This window comes from Arachis duranensis, chromosome 9 (assembly GCF_000817695.3).
Source record: "Arachis duranensis cultivar V14167 chromosome 9, aradu.V14167.gnm2.J7QH, whole genome shotgun sequence".
Lineage (NCBI taxonomy): Eukaryota > Viridiplantae > Streptophyta > Magnoliopsida > Fabales > Fabaceae > Arachis > Arachis duranensis.
The window spans coordinates 25,447,561-25,469,851 of record NC_029780.3 but is presented as its reverse complement, the minus strand read 5'-3'; the positions used below and the strand labels follow the sequence as shown (position 1 = coordinate 25,469,851).

The following is a 22,291-nucleotide window of genomic DNA, read 5'->3' as shown; positions in this document are numbered from 1 at the left end:
TATTACTTTTATGCTCTGTTTAGTGATTTGAGTATTTGACTGATTTATGAATGTGAACTAGTGAATGTAAATCAGATAATTGATTTTGTGTTGTTGAAATTATTGCTAGTTATGGATTTTTTGAAATTATCCTGCTGTTTCCACTGATTTCTGCTTATTCTGTTTTTTTTTCTCTTTAAATTTTGAAGTTTGAATGAAGTCTGATCTGATCTGCTACATTTTTGTATTTTAATTACCTAAAGTCCCAAAAAAAGATTTTCTTTTTTTGGGTTTTCTTTTCAGTACGCTCATATTTTTAGAATTTTGCTGGTTAGACTAATTAAACAGAAAGAAAAATGAACTTCAAGAATGTTTAGTGCATTTAAATTAATTTAATGTTGAATTTGTTGTGCTGTTGGTAATAATTTTTTTTATTGGATTTATCCTTTGAGAGCTGCTGTTAGTGTGGTTTGGTGTTGCCTTGTTGATTTCAGTTGTTGATTTTTGGATATGTGATATAAGAATGAGGTTGAATCGTGCTATAAGAATTTTTTTTGAAGCAAGTGAACTATGAATATTTATCAAGTCTTTTAAGCTTTTATTATCAGAATATGTTAGCATATAGTTCAAAAGGCCCTTTAAAACAATTTCTATGGTTAAAGCATAAAATATCGTTATCTGAAGAAGAGTTTTTCTAAATATTAATCTTAAATACTTTTAAAAAAGTCATTTGATATACTTCAGATTATTAGATACCTTCTGAGGTATTTGATGACTTTAGATTAGGTTAGAAGAGTATTTGGGATATTTATAGAACTTGAGACAATCATAAAAAAGAATCTCTTAACTAAAATAAGTGAGGAGTATAAAATATAAAGAGTTAAGAGTTCAAAAGATGTTGCCTTATTGATTTCAGCTATGGTTTTATGGATGATTATTTGATTTCTGACTGTGTTGCTGCTGTTTTTAACATTTAAACAGAAAGAAAAATGAAATTCAAGAATGTTTAGTGCTTTTAAATTAATTTAATGTTGAATCTGTTGTGCTGTTGGAAATAGTTTTTTTTATTGGATTTATCCTTTGAGAGCTGCTGTTAGTGTGGTTTGGTGTTGCCTTATTGATTTTAGTTTTTGATTTTTGGATATGTGATATAAGAATGAGGTTCAATCGTGCTATAAGAATTTTTTTTTGAAGCAAGTGAACTATAAATATTTATCAAGTCTTTTAAGCTTTTATTATCAGAATATGTTAGCATATAGTTCAAAAGGCCCTTTAAAATAATTTCTATGGTTAAAGAATAAAATATCGTTATCTGAAGAGGAGTTATTCTAAATAATAATCTTAAATACTTTTAAAAAAGTCATTTGATATACTTCAGATTATTAGATTCCCTCTGAGGTCTTTGATGACTTTAGATTAGGTTAGAAGAGTATTTGGGATATTTATAGAACTTAAGACAATCATAAAAAAGAATCTCTTAACTAAAATAAGTGAGGAGTATAAAATATAAAGAGTTAAGAGTTCAAAAGATGCTGCCTTATTGATTTCAGTTATGGTTTTATGGATGATTATTTGCTTTCTGACTGTGTTGCAGCTGTTTTTAACATTTAAACAGAAAGAAAAATGAACTTCAAGAATGTTTAGTGCATTTAAATTAATTTAATGTTGAAGCTGTTGTGCTGTTGGCAATACTTTTTTTATTGGATTTATCCTTTGAGAGCTGCTGTTAGTGTGGTTTGGTGTTGCCTTATTGATTTCAGTTTTTGATTTTTGGATATGTGATATAAGAATGAGGTTCAATCGTGCTATAAGAATTTTTTTTGAAGCAAGTGTACTATAAATATTTATCAAGTCTTTTAAGCTTTTATTATCAAAATATGTTAGCATATATTTCAAAAGGCCCTTTAAAACAATTTCTATGGTTAAAGAATAAAATATCGTTATCTGAAGAGGAGTTATTCTAAATATTAATCTTAAATACTTTTAAAAAAGTCATTTGATATACTTCAGATTATTAGATACCTTCTGAGGTCTTTGATGACTTTAGGTTAGGTTAGAAGAGTATTTGGGATATTTATAGAACGTGAGACAATTATAAAAAAGAATCTCTTAACTAAAATAAGTGAGGAGTATAAAATATAAAGAGTTAAGAGTTCAAAAGATGCTGCCTTATTGATTTCAGTTATGGTTTTATGGATGATTATTTGATTTCTGACTGTGTTGCTGCTGTTTTTAACATTTAAACAGAAAGAAAAATGAACTTCAAGAATGTTTAGTGCATTTAAATTAATTTAATGTTGAATCTGTTGTGCTGTTGGCAATACTTTTTTTATTGGATTTATCCTTTGAGAGCTGCTGTTACTGTGGTTTGGTGTTGCCTTATTGATTTCAGTTTTTGATTTTTGGATATGTGATATAAGAATGAGGTTCAATCGTGCTATAAGAATTTTTTTTGAAGCAAGTGTACTATAAATATTTATCAAGTCTTTTAAGCTTTTATTATCAGAATATGTTAGCATATATTTCAAAATGCCCTTTAAAACAATTTCTATGGTTAAAGAATAAAATATCGTTATCTGAAGAGGAGTTATTCTAAATATTAATCTTAAATACTTTTAAAAAAGTCATTTGATATACTTCAGATTATTAGATTCCCTCTGAGGTCTTTGATGACTTTAGATGAGGTTAGAAGAGTATTTGGGATATTTATAGAACTTGAGACAATCATAAAAAAGAATTTCTTAACTAAAATAAGTGAGGAGTATAAAATATAAAGAGTTAAGAGTTCAAAAGATGCTGCCTTATTGATTTCAGTTATGGTTTTATGGATGATTATTTAATTTCTGACTGTGTTGCTGCTGTTTTTAACATTTAAACAGAAAGAAAAATGAAATTCAAGAATGTTTAGTGCTTTTAAATTAATTTAATGTTGAATCTGTTGTGCTGTTGGCAATACTTTTTTTATTGGATTTATCCTTTGAGAGCTGCTGTTACTGTGGTTTGGTGTTGCCTTATTGATTTCAGTTTTTGATTTTTGGATATGTGATATAAGAATGAGGTTCAATCGTGCTATAAGAATTTTTTTTGAAGCAAGTGTACTATAAATATTTATCAAGTCTTTTAAGCTTTTATTATCAGAATATGTTAGCATATAGTTCAAAAGGCCCTTTAAAACAATTTCTATGGTTAAAGAATAAAATATCGTTATTTGAAGAGGAGTTATTCTAAATATTAATCTTAAATACTTTTAAAAAAGTCATTTGATATACTTCAGATTATTAGATACCTTCTGAGGTCTTTGATGACTTTAGGTTAGGTTAGAAGAGTATTTGGGATATTTATAGAACGTGAGACAATTATAAAAAAGAATCTCTTAACTAAAATAAGTGAGGAGTATAAAATATAAAGAGTTAAGAGTTCAAAAGATGCTGCCTTATTGATTTCAGTTATGGTTTTATGGATGATTATTTGATTTCTGACTGTGTTGCTGCTGTTTTTAACATTTAAACAGAAATAAAAATGAACTTCAAGTTATGAATATGTGTTGTTCAAACTGGTTTCATGGTTGCTCAGATTATTTTTATGAAGTTAACATTAGATTGTCAAGTTCAATTTTGTATAATTTCTGTAAAACTTAAATATTGTTTTTACAGGCACAAAGGAATAACCGGACAATTGAAGATTGAGGGATTTTCAGATTTGTTATTTGAGTCGTGGCAACTTTGTAGCAGAGCATCGCACAAATTTTTTGGTATGTACTATTGCAGAGTATTTAAATAGAATTCTGGTCAGACCATAAACCCATATCTCTAGCAATTCTATGATTGTAATGCTAGGGATTCTTCTATAATCAATAATTTTTAACGAGAAATTTTGTAGCATTGTGTTGATAGGAGCTCTTATTTCTCTATCAGTTAATGATTCTGGAATTTTGAAAGGTTCATTTTCTTCTGATATGGGAGTGTTTAAACTGGTATTTTGTGTCCTCAAAAATGGTATAAGGCTAATGCTAGATTATCAACTCTAATTTTTTTTATAATTTCTATAACATTTTTATAAAATTTTTCTATAGACATAAAGTAACAATTAAGATTGAGGGCTTCTTCAATTTACTGTTTGTTGAGTTGTTATGAATTTGTGAAAATGTGTCCCCGCTTTCTTTCCATGTGATTCTCAACTTTCTAATTTATTAAAAGAGAACCCATATAGTTATACAATAAACTAATACCCCTTGTGATGGTAGGAGCTTTGCTATAATGTATAGTCAACAATGTTGTAGAAATGTGATGCTAGGAGCTCTTCTTTCTTTATCTATTTAATAAACTAATACCTCGTGTTGAAGTTGAATCTTTCTAGCATTTTTGTTACAAATTTTTTATTTTCATGACCTTTTTTATTCTTTTTACTCTTTATCTTTGATTCTTGTGGCATTTAAAATTTTTCTTATTAAGGAAGACTTTTGTTTTGCCACGTCTTTAGTTCCGCGACATTGCTAAATTTATTGTCGGTTATCTACTTTACATGCAAAATTTGAAGAATAAAAACTAGTTAGTTTTTCTTTATGTTGTCATATTGTATTGTTTCGAGTCATATTTTGGACTAGAGATCAAAAACTTGTGCTATGTTACTTTTTTTTTTCTTTATCTTTTTTCAAGTCATTTCATTATAGTAGTTTTTTATACTTCAAATTTACAATAATATTGAATAACACAAAGCCTATATTTTCAAAATATTTACTAGAAAAATAATTTTAATATGATTTTCATTCATTGCAAGAAGCTAGTAACAACATGAATCTTGGATTAGCATTCATTTCTCTAGTATAGTGGGTTGAGTAACGGAAAGCAATACGAAAATATATTTTATAGTAATATTGATTCATGAGTGCTATTTTTATGTTTTGTTATTATGCTATTTGCGTGATTTGGTTGTTGTACTTTGGAAGTGCGAATGTTGTGTTAGTAAAATATTTTTTTATTTGTGATATATCTTTGTGATTTATTTGTAATTGTTTTATATTTTATTATTTTTGTATTTTGAAGAAGAGAATTTTGGACTTCATTTCGTGGTATTTTGTGCCTATTTTTGTCATATGGTACTTACTTTCATACTTGTGAATATCTCAAATATTTTGTACTTGTGTCATTTTATAAATATAAATATTTTTCGTTTTATTTTGTTGTAATAGTATGCAGTAAAGTATAGCATTCGACAAAAATGGTTGATTTGATCGAAGAGTCATCGCATAATCAAATAGGGAATGTTTCAGCTGAGGTACATCTTTTTAGCTGGATTATTCCAACATTTTAAATTTTAAGCTTTATTCTTGTTTGAAAGTATATTTAGAACGTTGCGGTCTGTTGTTGTTTAATGGACTTCAGGAAATGGACGAATTGTTAGTTGATAGTGATGGCAATGATGTTGAAAACCTATTACTGAATAGTACAGGAAGTATCGGTCGGGTTAATTTCGTAGGTTTGAGCGTTGATGCTGCTAAGAAGTATGTATTTTCAGACCTTGATATTGCGTATGCTTTTTACAATGCATTTGGGAGGGTCAATAGATTTTCAATTAGGAAGTTCAAGGTTGGGCGAAGTGAGATTGATAAGCGCATACTCTGGCAAACATTTGTGTGTTCGAGAGAAGGATATCGTATTTTCAGATGGGTTGATGAAACAAATAGGAAGAGAGCTCCAAAGCCAGAGACTAGGTGTGGGTGTGTAGCACAAATGCGCGTTCACATAGATGTTGGTAGGGACTGGTGGTATACAACATTATTTCAAAATGAACATAATCATGAGTTAGTACCGCCAACTTTGAGCCGGCTGCTGAGATCGCAACGGAGAATGACTGATCAAGAAATTCAAAGAATGAACAACATGAGAGATGCTGGAATTTCCACAACCCAAATCTATATGCAATTTGCCGAGCAATCTGGTGGTTTTGAGAATGTTAGATTTCGAAGAACAGACATGTACAACCAAATAGAAAAGCAAAGGCAATTGATGGAAAGTGATGTGACCGAAACGTTGAAGTACCTAAAGAAGCGGAAGAAATTAGATCCAAAGTTTTACTGGAGCTACGAGGTGGATAATAATAGTGTGTTTCGGCACCTAATCTGGATGGACGGGAAGAGTCGTGTTGACTTTGAAGTATTTGGTGATGTTATGGCCTTTGATGCAACTTACAAGAAAAATAAGTACAAGTTTCCATTGGTAGTTTTCTCAGGAGTGAACCATCACCTTCAAACAATAGTTTTTGGCAGTGCAATTGTGGCTGATGAAGGAGAAGGAACTTACATATGGCTGTTACAGAGATTCGTGGAAGCAATGAATGGAAAACGACCAAATGCTGTGATAACTGATGGTGCCAAGGCTATGAAGCTTGCAATTGAAAAGGTCTTTCCAGATGCACATCATAGGTTGTGCGGATGGCATTTGTTAAGAAATGCCACATCCAATGTCTCCAACCCCAAGTTTACCCAACAATTCAGGAAATGCATGCTTGGCGATTATGAGATTGATGAGTTTGAGGAGAGGTGGGCGTCAATGGTGAATAGTTTTGGGGTTAAGAACATGGAGTGGGTTGAGACCACTTATGGGATTAAAGATATGTGGGCTACAGCACATATGAGAGGCAAATTCTTTGCCGGGTTGAGAACTACATCGAGGTGTGAGGCACTACATTCGCAAGTTGCTAGGTTTGTAAAATCTGGCTATAGCATTAAGGAATTCCTCCATCACTTCCGCCGGTGGATGGGTTTGTTGCGGAATAATGAGGCTGAGGCTGACTATTACACCTCATACGGGTTTCCGATAATGCAAACACAGGTGCAAGCATTGGAGCGATCAGGAGCAAGTGTTTATACAAGGGAGGTGTTCTACTTGTTTCGATCATTATTGTTGAAAGCGTCAAGTGTGATAATAGTTGATTGGCGAGAGACTTCATGTAGTGTGAACTATGATGTACGAAAATATTGTGAGTTAACACGAAAATGGGTTGTATCTTATTGGCCTGGTAGCAGTGAGTTTAGGTGTTCATGTCAACGAATGGAATCATTTGGCATTCCATGTGTTCATATCATTCGTCTGTTGATATATCTTCAAATTACAGAGTTACCTGAGTCACTGATATTGAAGCGGTGGACCATGAAAGCAAAAGAGGCTCATATAAGGTTGGAGCAGCAGGGATCGTTAGTTGGAGATGGAAGTTATGAGAGTAGGATTGCTGCTATGAATGATGAGCTGGAGGGCTTGCCATTTGCTGCTTGCGGAGATTTAAGTGATTTTAAGGATGTTATGGAGTGGGTCAGAAACAAAAAGGCTGAATTATTTGCCAAACATAAAAAGAATAGAGAGGGAAGTTCTAAAAGTGCGGGTGAGAAATTCAAAACATGGACGGATGCTACTTCAAAAGAATCTAGGGACAAAAAGAAAAGGCGAAGGATCCGGTGCAGCAGATGTAACGGTATAGGACACAATCGGCGAAATTGTCGCCGTGGAGATGAACATAATCAAATGGAAAGTGGAGATGAAGGAGGTTCCGAAGATGATGACGATTGGTCTAGTCAAACCAGTGAGGAGGAGATCGATGAAATGGTGAGTATTTAAGATATTGCTTCTTATCAATTACATTACATGGTCTAATTTTAATTTTTTTGTTCTTGTAGGATTTTGATGTGACCATTGCTAATCAGAAAGGCAAATATCATTAGCTATAGAGGTCTAGCCTTTGATGAAAGATGAATATGGATTTTATTTTTTTTAAGCTTTAGTGTAAGAAGTTTATTGGACAATAATAAAAGTTTTTTTGTATTTATTCGTAATTTACTCTTTCGATACATGTGTTTTATTTATTCGCATTTGCGAACTTAATATTGACTTCTACAAAAAAAAATATGATAGCCTAACCATGCTATATTATCTAAGTCTGGTTATACACATTATAGGATAAGTGAATCTATTTTTATGGTTAACTTTTCAATAATAGATGTGAAAATTATATATGCTATTACTCTTAGGATACATTTCTGTTTAATAGTTACTACATCATGAAAAGATATATTGGTTTATAAAAATTAAAATTATTTTTTCTTTTTCACATTATAAAAAAGTAATTCAAAACTAAGGTAGTATTAGTTGAACGAAATATGATGCAACTGGATACAAATATTAAGAATATTCCTAATCACTATTTGGTCTAATCATCTGGATAATACATTATAAGAATAACACATTTTAAAAGGTGAATTATATGGTACTGATGCTAATACACAGATATTCTATTCAAGTCACATAATTAGAGAATGACTTAAGAAAGCGAAAATGTTAATGAGCTTTTTTGCAATGTATATAACGGGTTTGTTATTTTATTAAGGTAGAAATGAGAGACAATCATACTAGAGAAATAACAGAATTGTACTACCAGTTCACCTTTCTTTAGTTTATACTTTATATTTTTGTTGTTAAGTTGAGTCTAAAGTTTAATATCATATCCATAGGCAATAGCTATTGTTTTTAGTAAGAAAATTTATAACTAATCTGAACTACGATGTAAAATACACTAAGGCGCTCAATTTTTATAATATTTATTTTCAATATTCAATGCTACAGATAGACAAGAATATATTATAAGTGAGATATAAATTTAATTATAAAAATAGACAAAAATAATTTATTTGAATTAAATTAAATAAATTTTGAAAGTTAAACCTAAAATTTAATTTAAGTTCAATACAAATTATTTTTAATTTTGATAGGTTTTAAATTTAAAATTAATAATAGTTTTATATATATGTACAAAATTTAAATTGTAATGGCAATCACTTATAAAATACACGCATTAGGACGAGAATATCTTTTCTAAATTTTATGTTATTTAAATAAATCTAAAATTACATATACGTACATAGTATAGAAAAAATTTAATTATTTTCAGTAAATGGGATAATTTTTTATTTTGTTGCCTTTATCCGTTCTTCCTAAAAAATATCGTAGTTGTCATATTAATTCTTTAATGTAATGCAAAATATATCTTTTACAGTATTTTATATCATATAGTACTTCTTGAACTAAAAACTTATGACTATAATTTTTGTGTTACTTAAATTATATTTTTTGTATAATTCAACTAACTTATTTATTTTTTGTTAATTAATTATTCTATATTTTTATTACAATGTATGAATTTTTTTGGGTATTATTCAACTAAACAATCTGCATGATGAAAAATAACTTATGTATTATGGAAGTGCCACGTAGGTTCGGAATGCCACGAACCAAGCTCAGAACCAAGGCGGGTCACTTTTGTCACACGGACCGCATCTCTCATGGGTACAAGTCTAGTTTCGGGCTATCATGGGTACGAATGTCAGCGTTTTCATCTCTCATGGGTACAAATGGTCATTTATTCGTTATTCATCTAAAAAATTACACAATTTAAAATTACTTTACTTTAAAAAATATTTTTCACATAATAATAAATAAAAAATATTTTTATATTATTGTACTCATATATAATTAATAAATAAAAATATTTTTTATTTAAAATACTTAAACATAAAATGTATTTTTATTTGTTAAAATAATTTTTTGAATAAAGATAATTAAATTTTTATATAAACTCACCCAAATAAAATTTAAATTTGTGAATATTCTAAGTTTACTATAAACAACATACTAGCTAAATGAAAAAATAATTAGTTTACTAAAACACAACATTTTGTAATGAGAATATATATATATATATATTATTTTACTGCCATATAGCTATAGATTATTTTATCTACTAGTATATTACATTAGGCTAGGAAAAAAATAAATAATTTTGAGTAAAATAGAATTAGGGAGTACATAATTGAATTTCAACGACAAAATAATATGCTGTGTAACTAAAAAATCCTAAATATTAAGGAATATGGATAAAAACTCAGAAAAAAAAGTAATTGGTCTAATAAATAGGTCCCATAACAAATAACATAAATAGCAAACAATCAAATCAAATGCATTCTATCTTTTTCTAGTAATAAATAGGGTAACTATCTAATTGCCAACTAATGCTTTCCATCTAGCTGCAGAACGATGTCTGACCATGTCATTGTATTCATTGTGAGTCCCATTTAAAGTTGTACATGCCGCAAGCATTCGAATCTTGGAATCAGGAGGCTACAAAAGGTAGAAGTTAAATTAATTAGTGTGTCAAAAGAAACAAAAAGTACACAAGGTAGAAATTTGTTAACTTACCCTAGCAGTGAGATTGGGTTGAAACATGTCCTCCATTGCCATCCACTCAAGCAACCAAATAGCGGAGTTATCACTATAAAATTCAAGTCATTTAAATAATTAGGATCATTACTATTCATGATCTAGTTAACAAGCATATCACAATAAAATAGGCTCTATACCTTGTGTTGCAATCAGGGATGCCACGAGCATTATAGAGAGGCCAATTGTCCATTGGAATGCTTTTTTTGTCTAATATATTAGTGCTGGAGTACGGACCAGAGAAAATGAAATCTAGTAGACCGAGCTACGGCCCAAAGCAAAATGAATTAGAAAAACATGTTAATGACGAATAAACTTTAAATAACATTTACAGAAAAATATTAAAATTAAATTAAAACCTATGTTTAAAAAATTATTTTCTATTATGCATAATACATTTATAGTAGCATCATATGAACTACTAGGAAATAATAGGTAGTATTAAAAAATATATAGTTTACTCTGCTATCAACAACTAAAAATACACGAAGAAGATTAAATATATCACCGTCCATCTCATGACGAATTTTTTGGAGATATCTCACTTTAGATTTGGATATGAATCAAGTTTGTACACCTTTCCCTCGTCAATAGATATTACCATCAAGAACCAGTGAAAAATGTCGTCAATGAGTGGAACATATATCTGTGTGGACATATTCATAGACAATTAGAGTAAAAAAAAAATCTAAATAGAGATTGAGTGAGAATAAAATACATATTTTAATGTAGAAGACTTCGGCATCCACATGTTTTTGTACTTCTCATACACCTCTTCACGTAGCATATCTGGGTTAAGGGCATCAACCTAATTTTTGAGATTATACATCGTTAGTTTCAGTGGGACTATAAATTTGCTTCAGTAATCGAAATTTCTTACCCCAAATTGTGGTGGTAGAGACCAAGTTGTTATTTTGTTGGACATATCTTCGAAGGCATCATCGATACGTTGTGTCATTGTTATTTTAAGGGCAGCCAGCATTAAAATCTACATGAAAATAAATATGTAAATTACTAAAGCATATTTTTCACGAATCTAATAAAAATTACCATATTTACTTACATTAGATAGAACTTCATTGCCAGGAATGAGACACTGAAAATCTGCTCGACTCATCTCAATATTTTTATTTTTGAACAGAGTTTCCCTGTGTAGATAAAAAAAATTGTAGTTATATAAAAACTTACGAATACAAGGGACAAAGAAATAAATATTCGACATCAAGATATAACTTATTTATATCTATGTTTTATTTTTGTTAAGTAACTAACTGAATTTTTTTACCCTTCGTATAGGTCATGGCCAAATACATAAAGTGATATTTGACATTCTTGTAGTGTCAACTGCATTTCCTTAGGCTGGGTTTGGTAAAGCTTTTTCAGGAGGTGCTTGTGCTTTTAAAAAGCACAAGCACGTCATTTTGCGTTTGGTAAATTAAAAAGCTCAAATGCTTGTGCTTGCGGCTTTTAAAAGTTAGGGGTGCTTTTGAAAGCACCTAGGAGGGAGCTTTTCAAAGCTGGCTTATGCTTTACCAAATTTTTTTCATTTTCCCGCACATATTTCCCGCTATTATATTGCCATTAAAATCTTCATATATTTCTAACTTCTCTTCCTAACCTTCATAAAATCTAACACAATCTTCATATATTTTTCATTTTTCAACCTAATCTTCACAAATTTCAACACAAATACATCTCTATCACATATTAGGTATGAACTTCTATTTATTTATATTATTTTTTTTGCGTTAATTTTGTATTTTTTCAGTAGATCTATTATGTTTGTTTGTTTTTTCTGTTCTTTGAAACGGGAAGAGGTTGGTGAAAACCAATCATAAAATTTTTTTTGCATGAGCATTAGTCCAAATTATAATAACAACATGTATATACATATGTAAATATAGATATATAATCATAAGAGTAAATTTTAATGATTTCTTTTATTTATAATTTACTATTTGTTTTTTAGGGAGAAGCCAGGCCATTTGATAATGTGAGAAGGAAGCCTGCTAGCATGGGTTGGTGCCGGATATGTAGAGTTGATTGTGAAACAGTTGAAGGTTTGGACTTGCATTCTCAAACAAGGGAGCACCAGAGGACGGCTATGGATATAGTTAAAAGCATCAAACAAAATGTGAAGAAACAAAAATTGTAAGTTTTTTATGTTATTTTTTTTTTCTTTAAAATTGTTTTCATTATTTTAATATACCTAAGGTTAAACTTTTCTCTGGTAGTCAGCCCTTTATTATTTAATCATGTAAATTCGTTTTTCTGGTAGAATACCAACTGAACATTCCTCAGTCAAAGATGGAAACAAGACAAGAAACACTGGTTTTGAGGGTCGAGGAAATAAACATTGAGTAGCCATCGTTTACGGTTACTTGGCTTTCATGCAGATTTCAACCAAAGATATTGCTGCGGTATTATTGCAATAAGATTACTATTTATAAGATTACTATTTATCTGATGCCCGTATTCTACTTCCCAAGTTGCTTATGCTGCTTGTGTCATTTCAGGTTGCTACCATCATATTAATGGAGATGTTTTTGGGATCTCAAGTACATTGGCAGTTAAGTTTGTTGGCTTTTGAATTTGAAATTAATTTATAACTAGAATAGTTGTTTCAACCTTTGTTTCAACCTTTGTGCTCTGTTAACAGTTTGTCGTTTTATTCTGCCCATGTTGCTTAGATGCTAATGGTAAGGACAATACATATGAATGTTTATCTTTTGGGCTTTAGTAGAGGCCTCCATTGTCCATTGATGCCTCTGCATTATGGTATGATATGTTGTGCTGTCTAGGTAATTTTCTGAAAATGTTGCTTGATAAAGGCTATGCAATTTCCATTATTATGTGTTGTTGTGTATAACTTCTCAACACTATCATAGAAAAGGGATATTCCTATTTGGAGCTATTATTGTTTTTTATTCCATTATTTTGTTTTTGGCTGTATCAAAGAAACGAGGAAAATCTTTTCCTTGCAAATTAATTTCAAAGCCACACTTCTTATACCAACTCATACTTTAATCAATTCTACTTTTAAATTACTGTTTTTATATGTTAGTAGTTTGAAAGTCCATTTAGACTCGGTTTATAGACAGAAACATAGAAAGGCTTCAATAACCACTAAGCCGTATCCCTTAGGCTTTGTTTAGTTTGAGAGAAGTGGAAGGGAAATAGAGGGTGGGGAAAAAAGTTGCAAAACTTCCTTCATAAATTACACATAAAAATGTGCAACTTCTCTTCCCTCCCCTCTATTTCCCCTCCACTTCTCTCCAACCAAACAAAGCCTTAGTGTGGTTGGTTACATGCATGACATCAATATCCATAGGTATAGCTTCTAAATTGAGCAAGTTGTTTATTGGGAAAGAAGTGAATGAGTTTGTTAAGAAAGTGGTGAAGGTTGTACAACGATATCTAATTTGAGGAGAGCGTCTGGGGTTTGTTTAAATAGGAGAAGAATTAAACCGTATTGATGTAGAGAATTGTTAATACTTATTCCATAGAAGAATTCAAACAGCAAAATAAATTGAGGAGCGCCCTTTTGGCACTTTTTTCCTCAAGGCATTGGCATTTCTAGCGTATTTGATAGTGGAGGATTAAAATGTTGTAGTGCATCATTGTTCATCACTACTGTTCTAATTTCATCAAAAATGTAAAATTTTAGACTAACTATTATGCCCTAAATTGAATCTAGCCAATAAAAGATTTTTAGGAGAATAACTTGAACCAAATTTTCACTAATATCCAGACATAATTTAATATTCCTTAGGACTATGGAGGATGATGCCATTTACTCAATAAGACTAGAGTACTAGTGCATTGTATACTTTCATCTGATGTGTAAAAGAAGTTTAATAATCATAACAATTTTTAGGCTAGGTTTGGTAAAGCTTTTTTAAGAGGTGATCCTCATTTTGCGTTTGGTAAATTAAAAAGTTCAAGTGCTTGTGCTTGCGGCTTTTAAAAGTTAAGGGTGCCTTTGAAAGCACCTAAGCAGGAGTTTTTCAAAGCTGGCTTGTGCTTATCAAATTTTATTTATTTTCCCGCACATATTTCCCGCTATTATATTGCCATTGAAATCCTCATATATTTCTAACTTCTCATTCTAACCTTCACAAATTCTAACACAGTCTTCATATATTTTTTATTTTTCAACCTAATCTTCACAAATTTCAACACAAATACATCTCTATCACATATTAGGTATGAACTTCTATCTATTTATATTATTTTTTTGTGTTGTTTTTGTATTTTTTCAGTAGATCCATTATATTTGTTTATATTTGTTTGTTTTTTATCTGTTATTTGAAATGTGAAGAGGATGACTTGGTTTATGAAAACCAATCATAAAATTTTTCTTGCATGTATATACATATGTAAATATAGATATATATAATCATAAGAATAGTTTATTTGAGATATGTATCCCATTTTTTGTGATCTGTAAAGGTGAGCCAATATATATATGTGGGTAATGGACGTATCCAGTACTAACGCTGGATTACATACAAATTTTATTATTGGCTAATGATAACTCTATTTATATTAGCACAATCAAGTAAATATTTAAACTATTAGTCTCTAAAATTTGAGTTAGGTATTTTTAATGATGTTGTTCAGGATAAAATAATTTTTTATGATACTTATATAAAATTTTAAAGTTAAAAAATAAAAGTTTATTTATTATATTTATGTTTATTATGAATTTTTTATTTTAACATTATTTTATTTTAAAATATTATATAAAATTTTAAAGAATTTGAAAAAAAAAATTATTTTTTTGTTATAAACATGTTTATTATAATTTTTTCAACTTTTAAAAGCTGTTTTACCAAACACAATTATGGTGCTTGTACTTATTAAAAGCCATTTTTAATTTGATTTTACCAAACGTAAGTGCTGCAGCTTTTAAAAAGCTTGTCTTTTAAAAGACAGCTTTCATAAGCTACTTTTAAAAAGCAAAAGCTTTACCAAACTAAGCCAGTTGGACGAAATTTAGACTTCAGTTCAACTGGGAGTACACAACCAATTTCAGTTGATAGTATTCTAGGTCCATTAGATCCTTTTGGTCTGCCCCTCTTTCGCCCAGAACAGATATTTTCACTTGAGTTGTGACATTTCGGTGACGAGTTCAAAGCAGCTTTGGATGCTTTTTTTGCCTACACGAATTATATAAAAATATAACTAAAAAATTAATAACTAAAATATACGAATGCTGCAAATGAAAACAAATACCTAATATAAAGATATACCTTTTCACGAAGATAGGTGCGAGTATAATTGACATTTCGTGATTGTGCTATCATTTCTTCGTCCAGGTTGATAATTGTTATCTTTTGAGATTTTTCATTCAGCGGAGTACTAGTATTCTCAGGCTCGCTTCCACCAAGAATGACATCAATATCTTCTTCTATGTTTGCATAGTCTTTCTCAAGTACTTCCTTCCCTTTGACCCGTCAGCTAGATAATGCCGTTGTGGCATTTGATCAGGAGCTGCTGGGCGGTCTCCAAGGTCCAATACGGTAACTTGAAGAATGGCCATCTCTCCCTTCATACTGTTGTACAATCTCTCCAAGTCAGTTATTTTAATGTGCAAATCCTGCAAAACACAATATTAATATTAACAAAAATTTAGTTGCAATCGTGCATAATAGATACATTTAGATTGAAACATATCACACCTTCAAAGAGGCAACTATTCCATCAACAACACTGTTGGAGTGGAGGGTTTCAACCTGACCAGATTGGTTTTCATTGATACTTTTATCAACACACTAGGAGGTATTATTATCAATTTCCATTCTTAAGCGGAAATGAAAATATTTTTCACGGTTTAGAGGTTCTTATGTATACAAAGTTATGATGCTGCCCACTAAGAACACGTAACAGTTGCACGAAGCGCATGACGCAGTCAAAGCATAGAATACATGGCAGTTACAACAAGTCTGTTATCTTTTATTTCAAAATATCCACAACGTTCACATAAGTGGATAACAGAATCAAAAATTAAAATAAAATTATATCTAAACAGTTATTTACCGCATTACGTGTTGTTATTAAGTTATTCAAAAAAAATTAAAATTTGAAGCTATTCAATATAAAATAAAATTCTACAGAAATATTATTAAATAATCAGTCTATTTAATATCAGAAAACTTTTAAATATAACAATACAACCATATTTCAATAATTTTTAACCATTGATTTTAATTATATATAATATATATATTATGATTAGGATCAACCGTTAAAAAAATATTGACATAGCCATGTACTCATTCACTAGCAAATTTTCCTTTCATATATAATTAAGAGTACTTTTTTTTTCTAAGAAAAAATTTATGTGCACATTTCATTTTATTCGTTTATTATAACTATTTTGTTATCATATTATTCGATTGACCAAAGAAAATAACATCTTATTTTAAGAGAAACTAATAAACTATAGTTATTAATTCTTTTAATACAACATAATAAATTTTAAATGTCCTTTTGAAGAATATATATTAATTAAAGTAATATAATTATTCTAAATACAATATTTTAAATATAGTAAATAACACGTTTAAATAAAAAAATTGTTAAAAGTTATATCAATATATTTTATATGTATTTTTTTATTAAATTTATTTTTCATTTGCAAGACCAATTATAAAAAGTAAACTTAAATATTTGGTTTTATTTTTTATTTGGTTCGAATTTCGTCAGTAAAAAAATATGACATATATACATATATATAGTTTGGGATCATCCACTATAAATTAATTAACATAACCTACCTTATCATACATATGATTATATACATGAGATTACTTAAAATATTTAAAATATATATCATGTAAAAAACAGTTTTGACACAACAAATGTGTTGTGTGGGAAATAATCAATACTAATTATTCTATTTTTGTTGTTAGCTTTCTTTTAAACGAACTAATTAGATATGTAATGTAACACGCTTCCACACTAAGTTTTACACTTAAGTCGTAAAATAGAGGTAGTGTGGTATTACGACCTCTAAAATAAAATGAGTACGATATGTATATATGATGATATACAGATATTCTTATCTACTTATTACTGTAATGCAAGGTCCTGAGAGTTCAAACTGGCTGATCGAATCATAAACATGTGGAAACAACGAATTAGTTAGATACTATAACAGAAAGATTCAGAAATCACAATCGGTCGGTCAAACTAAATTGGAAATCGGCCGGTTTTCTCCCAACAGTCCAAAATCTCGCTGTTTGGTTTAGAGAAAAGGAACCCTAACCAAACAACCAAAGGCCAAAATGTTCAGTATCACCCTCGTGTATTAGAAATTAAAAATGCAATTTTGATTTAAAGAAATGTTAATTAAACTTTTAGTTCATATAAAAAAACCAAAATACCTTCTTTATAACTCAAATAAAGTTTTCCTTTAAAGAAATTTTAAAGTTTTTTCATAGATTCTATTTCTAGAGACTAAAAGATTCTTAGACCGTTTAAAAAACAAAATAAAAAAATACCCTTGTAATTCATATTTAAAGTACGAGTAAATGGTCAATTAGTCTCTGAAAGATCACTCATTTTTCACATTGGTCTTCGAATTTTTTTTTGTTTGAATCAAACTCGTTCTTTAAAGATTTTAAATTAGTCATGGTAGTCCTTTCGTCACTTTCTTTGTTGATGGGGTCAAAATTTGCTAATGTGACAGGTTAAGTGACACTACAACACACACGTAAGGATGCGTTTGTTTACAGGCACGGGACACTGAGACAAAAAAATAGAGACAAAAAATCGTGTTTGACGGATAAGACATAGATACAAATTTTGTGTCCAGAGACACTAAATTAGAGTATTTTATGTTCATCCAACCAAGAAAGACACAGAGACACTAACAAGAGACACAACTTATTTTTTATGTTTTCTTTCATTATTCTTGTTAATTTTTTATAATCATAACTCTTATAATTATATTTTCCTTCCTAAATTCTTTAAATGAAAAAAATTGATAACAAAATAGACTTTCATAATTTGTTCTAGTTTATTACCAAATAATAGATACTGAAAAACAAATATTAATACTCTATGGTAATTGCAAAAACTTTACAGAGTAATAAGTTAAGCTTCAAGAAAGCATTTTAAAAATAAAGTTGAATTTTTTCTCATTAAAATTCAGTTAAACGAAATCATAACACACTAACATATAAAAACAAAATAATTATTTTACAAAAGATCATACTATTTGTCTGATTTTCTCAATAAAATTCATACTTGCGCTTTTATTTTATATTTTTAATTGAAAAGATAGCAAAAAATCAATTAAAAATAAATTTATCAACAAAGATAGTAACCATTACCACAACATTAATTAAAGTTTGAATGAAGGAAAGCTTTACGGCCGCAGTAGTTTGTGTTGAATTAAAAAATTAAAAAAATTATTTAATGATGATAAATATTATTTTTAGGCAAATTAAATCATTAGTGTTAATTAATGATAACTGTATGTTGCTAATTATTTATTAAAACATTGCAGGCCAAAACTTTGTCTAGTAACCCAAATTGGAATGAAAATAAAAACATCAAGACTAGTGGGCTGGTTAATAAAGTGAAGCCCAACAATAACAAAGCCAAAGAAATCAAAAGGGTTGTCTAATGAATATCTGATCCAAGCACGAGTTGATTTCAAATCCCCCCATCTTGCTTCCAAAACAATGTTCTTTTCTCCTGTCTCGTTCAAATCACATAACTCAGAAAAAGTAACAAAGAGAGCTTAGTTCCTAAGCTAGTCATGAAAGAAGATGGAAATAGAAGGTTAAGTAAAGAAGGGTAAGGTCTAATCAACCATTTTCAAACCACATCAAGAAAAGATCAGAAGGTTAAAGGTAACCTATTTCCTTAAACATGCAACACACTTTCTTCTCTTCATCTTCAACTCTTTGCCACTCTGATTTGAGCTATATGGAAAAGAGAATTTCTATTCTTTACTGGTGTGTATCTAGGTCACAAGTGATTCTTGGGGACCAAGTTGGTTTTCAAGGGTTCAAATTCGATTTACCATTGGAAGACTTTTGTGGTTGCTGTTTTATGGCTTTGGGTCAAGATAGAAAAGTCAGAAACAAATTTTTCATTGTGAGGATTAATGGGAAAAAGTGAGACAGTGAGTTGGTGAAGCTCAAGGCTCAAGAAGTTGACTTAGGATGAGCAACCAAGCAACATACAAGGAGATAAAAGAAGATTTTCTGTTCTTACAAAAGTAAGGAGAGATAACCAGTGTATTGATGTTTTGTTCTGTGAAGTGTTCGTTGAAGAAGTTCAAACATGCTGGTGTTAGCTTCTCTCTTCTCTGTTGTATTCTGTTTTCTGATATTCATCAGACAAAAAAAATTGTCTCATAAATTTTCGCTGCTAAGTTCAAACAAAACCAGAGTTGAAAGATTGTTTGAAAGGGTCATTTCAGTAACTTAAAAAGAAGGCATAGATTCAACCCCTCCTTCTCTAAGCCTACCACAACCTTCAGTTTGTTCATTTTATATCTGAATATCGGGTTCACTTCTTTCTACAGTCTTATGACATACACCACAGCAAAAACTAATTAATTCTACGTAATTGGTTATTTTTGGATTTTATTCTGTATATATAATTACCAAAAGTTAAATTAAATTTATACACATTTAGAAAGAAAAAGTAAAAAGAAAAATATTAGACAAATAAAATTTTAAAAAATAGCTCATGCAAGAATTATTTAATATGGGTAATTACTAATGAACAATAGCAAAAATATAGTATCACATCATGATGTCTTCGGTGTGTCAAAAAGCAAAAGAAGAAAAAAATTAGCATTGCCCGTATTCGAACCTAAGACCTTCAATGTGCTAAGCTGACGTGATAACCAACTACACCACAACACCATTTAATGTCTTTTATATTCTGTTTAATATAAATGTTTAATGTAAATGAATACTAAAATGCATCCATGAATTGTGGTCGGTCAATGTGATGTGGCTCTGGCCTTTGGAACCCTGAAAAGTGAAAATGGAAAGCCCCTAAAATATTAAAACAATAAAACATCTCATTGTGCCATCGCTCATTGCAGTTGCGCCAACACCCCACGCCACTGCCTCACACAATTAAGGTCTCTCTCTCTCTCTCTCTCGTTCGGCTTCATTGTATCTGTAATTTTGGAAGCCATGATTTCTAAGCATATTTTATAGAGTATTCAGTGGGATTGACCATTTGGTAATCATGCTTTTGTAATTTTCTCATTACGAACATGTTTATATTGTCATCATAATAAACATATTAACCGTCTTTAATAATTTTAATTTATGAAAGAAAAATAAGCAGACAAAAAATAAAATATAAATTACCGTTTGCCTCTGTGTTTGATGGAAACAGAATAAAATTCATGATATTCCCTGCAAGACACTCAGATTTGATGTGGTATCTTGTGGAATTCATTATATATTGTACATTGATATCATACGAAATTATTGTATTTAAAGGTATTATGTTGTAGCTGAATCAAATTTTTAAAGTGTGCTTCTTGAGTTAGGGTCTTTGAGGGAAAGAAAGGATCTGAAGATAAAATAGACTTTATCAAATGTGTGCATTATTAATTATTTCACCTTTCAATCATATAATAACAATCTTTTTTTTGGATTATCATTCACATGGTAGATGTAAAAGATAGTTATTTTTTATTGACGTGACGAGATATAATTAAATGCAAGTGTGAATCTGTTTTATATTTCTTTAAAATCAAATTCTTATTTGAAGAGGAGGGAAAAAAATTGAAATAAATGGTTTCGTTGTGTTTAGACTAAGGAATGGGGAACAAGAAGAAGAAGGCTCAAATGTTTGTCAAACTACTGTCTGCTGCTGGGACTGAATTTTTCTATGTGAAGAGGAAGCCAAGGCCGTTCACAGAGAAGCTCGAGTTTCGCTAGTACGATCCAAGAGTTAACCGCCATGTTCTCTTTACAGAGGCTAAGATTAAGTGATACACCACCTCAGTTTCATTTCGATGATCATGGCTACATTCTTGTAGCTGAAACAATTCAGTACTGTTTTCTTTGAAACAGTAAGTTTGAATAATGCCAATCTGTATTTTTTTACTTCTCTGCTTTGTGTACATGTTTCTTAACAACGTAAAATGGTTGCTGAGTTTTTATAGAATTAGGAGATCGTTACCTCACTAGAAGCATTAATGGTTAATCTAATCCACTTTGTATATGGGATATGTTGATAGGTCTGAGCTATAAGAATTTCCTATACTAAAAATCATAAAATAATTATTGTACGTCGATTAAAATAAAATGCTCAAGGAACAAATGGAAATTAAAAATAACACTTTAATCACATCTTGTAACACAAATAAATATTTATGATCAATTTTGTTAAATGGACACATGCTCCTCGAAAAAAGAATAGAAAAAAGGCACATGCTAAAGATAAAAAATCACCGAGTATTAAAGTTGTTTATTGCCAAAAGAAAATACGCTTAATATACTTTGGCTTCGTTTACAATAAAATTAACTATAATCGTTTCAAAGTTCATATGCTCGGATGGGAAACCTTGAAGCCCTAAAAACCAAATATATTGTCCTTAGAAAGATGTACAAATTGTACAAATGTACAAATGAAGCTTGAAATAATAATGGTATCTATTCGATTTTAGGGTAGCCATTTATAAAATTAGCACCACCCTGATTTGATCATGATTTTAGCTGCCAACCATGATAACTGATATCCTTGTCATGTTTGATTCGGTTAAAGTAAATAGAGGTTTATATGCACATTTATGCATGATGATGCACTAGAGAATGAGTTAAAAGCAAGTTCAATTAGAGCCAAACTCCTCATTCCAGTGTTCCATGTCTTCACACTTGCTTTTCTTTAAGCTTGATTTCATGACCGTCATTGCCTTCTTGAAATCATTGTAAGTTAATCCTCTTACCTGGTAAAGCCAAAAAATATCATTACACAATTTATTGTTCATTTTTTTTTATGAAAAAAGTAAATACTTTAACAAAGACTTTATAGTCATCTTGGTATGAATTTTTTTA

General features: G+C 29.9%; 1 protein-coding gene, 1 long non-coding RNA gene and 1 pseudogene across 2 annotated transcripts; all 3 read left to right on the top strand.

The window, feature by feature from the left end:
- Window positions 1–5,196: 5,196 nt before the first annotated feature.
- LOC107465206 (protein FAR1-RELATED SEQUENCE 5-like) lies at window positions 5,197–7,731 on the top strand. Its single transcript, XM_021130316.2, has 3 exons — window positions 5,197–5,253; window positions 5,361–7,577; window positions 7,649–7,731. The coding sequence occupies exons 1-3, from the start codon at window positions 5,197–5,199 to the stop codon at window positions 7,691–7,693; spliced, it is 2,319 nt and encodes a 772-aa protein (XP_020985975.1). The 3' UTR covers window positions 7,694–7,731.
- A 4,485-nt stretch (window positions 7,732–12,216) lies between these two features.
- On the top strand, window positions 12,217–13,057 carry LOC107465218 (uncharacterized). The gene is made up of 3 exons (XR_001587293.3): window positions 12,217–12,392; window positions 12,520–12,661; window positions 12,758–13,057. It is a non-coding gene; the product is annotated as an uncharacterized LOC107465218 (long non-coding RNA).
- Window positions 13,058–20,337: 7,280 nt separating this feature from the next.
- LOC107465211 (uncharacterized) lies at window positions 20,338–21,344 on the top strand (annotated as a pseudogene).
- The last annotated feature ends 947 nt before the right edge of the window (window positions 21,345–22,291 follow it).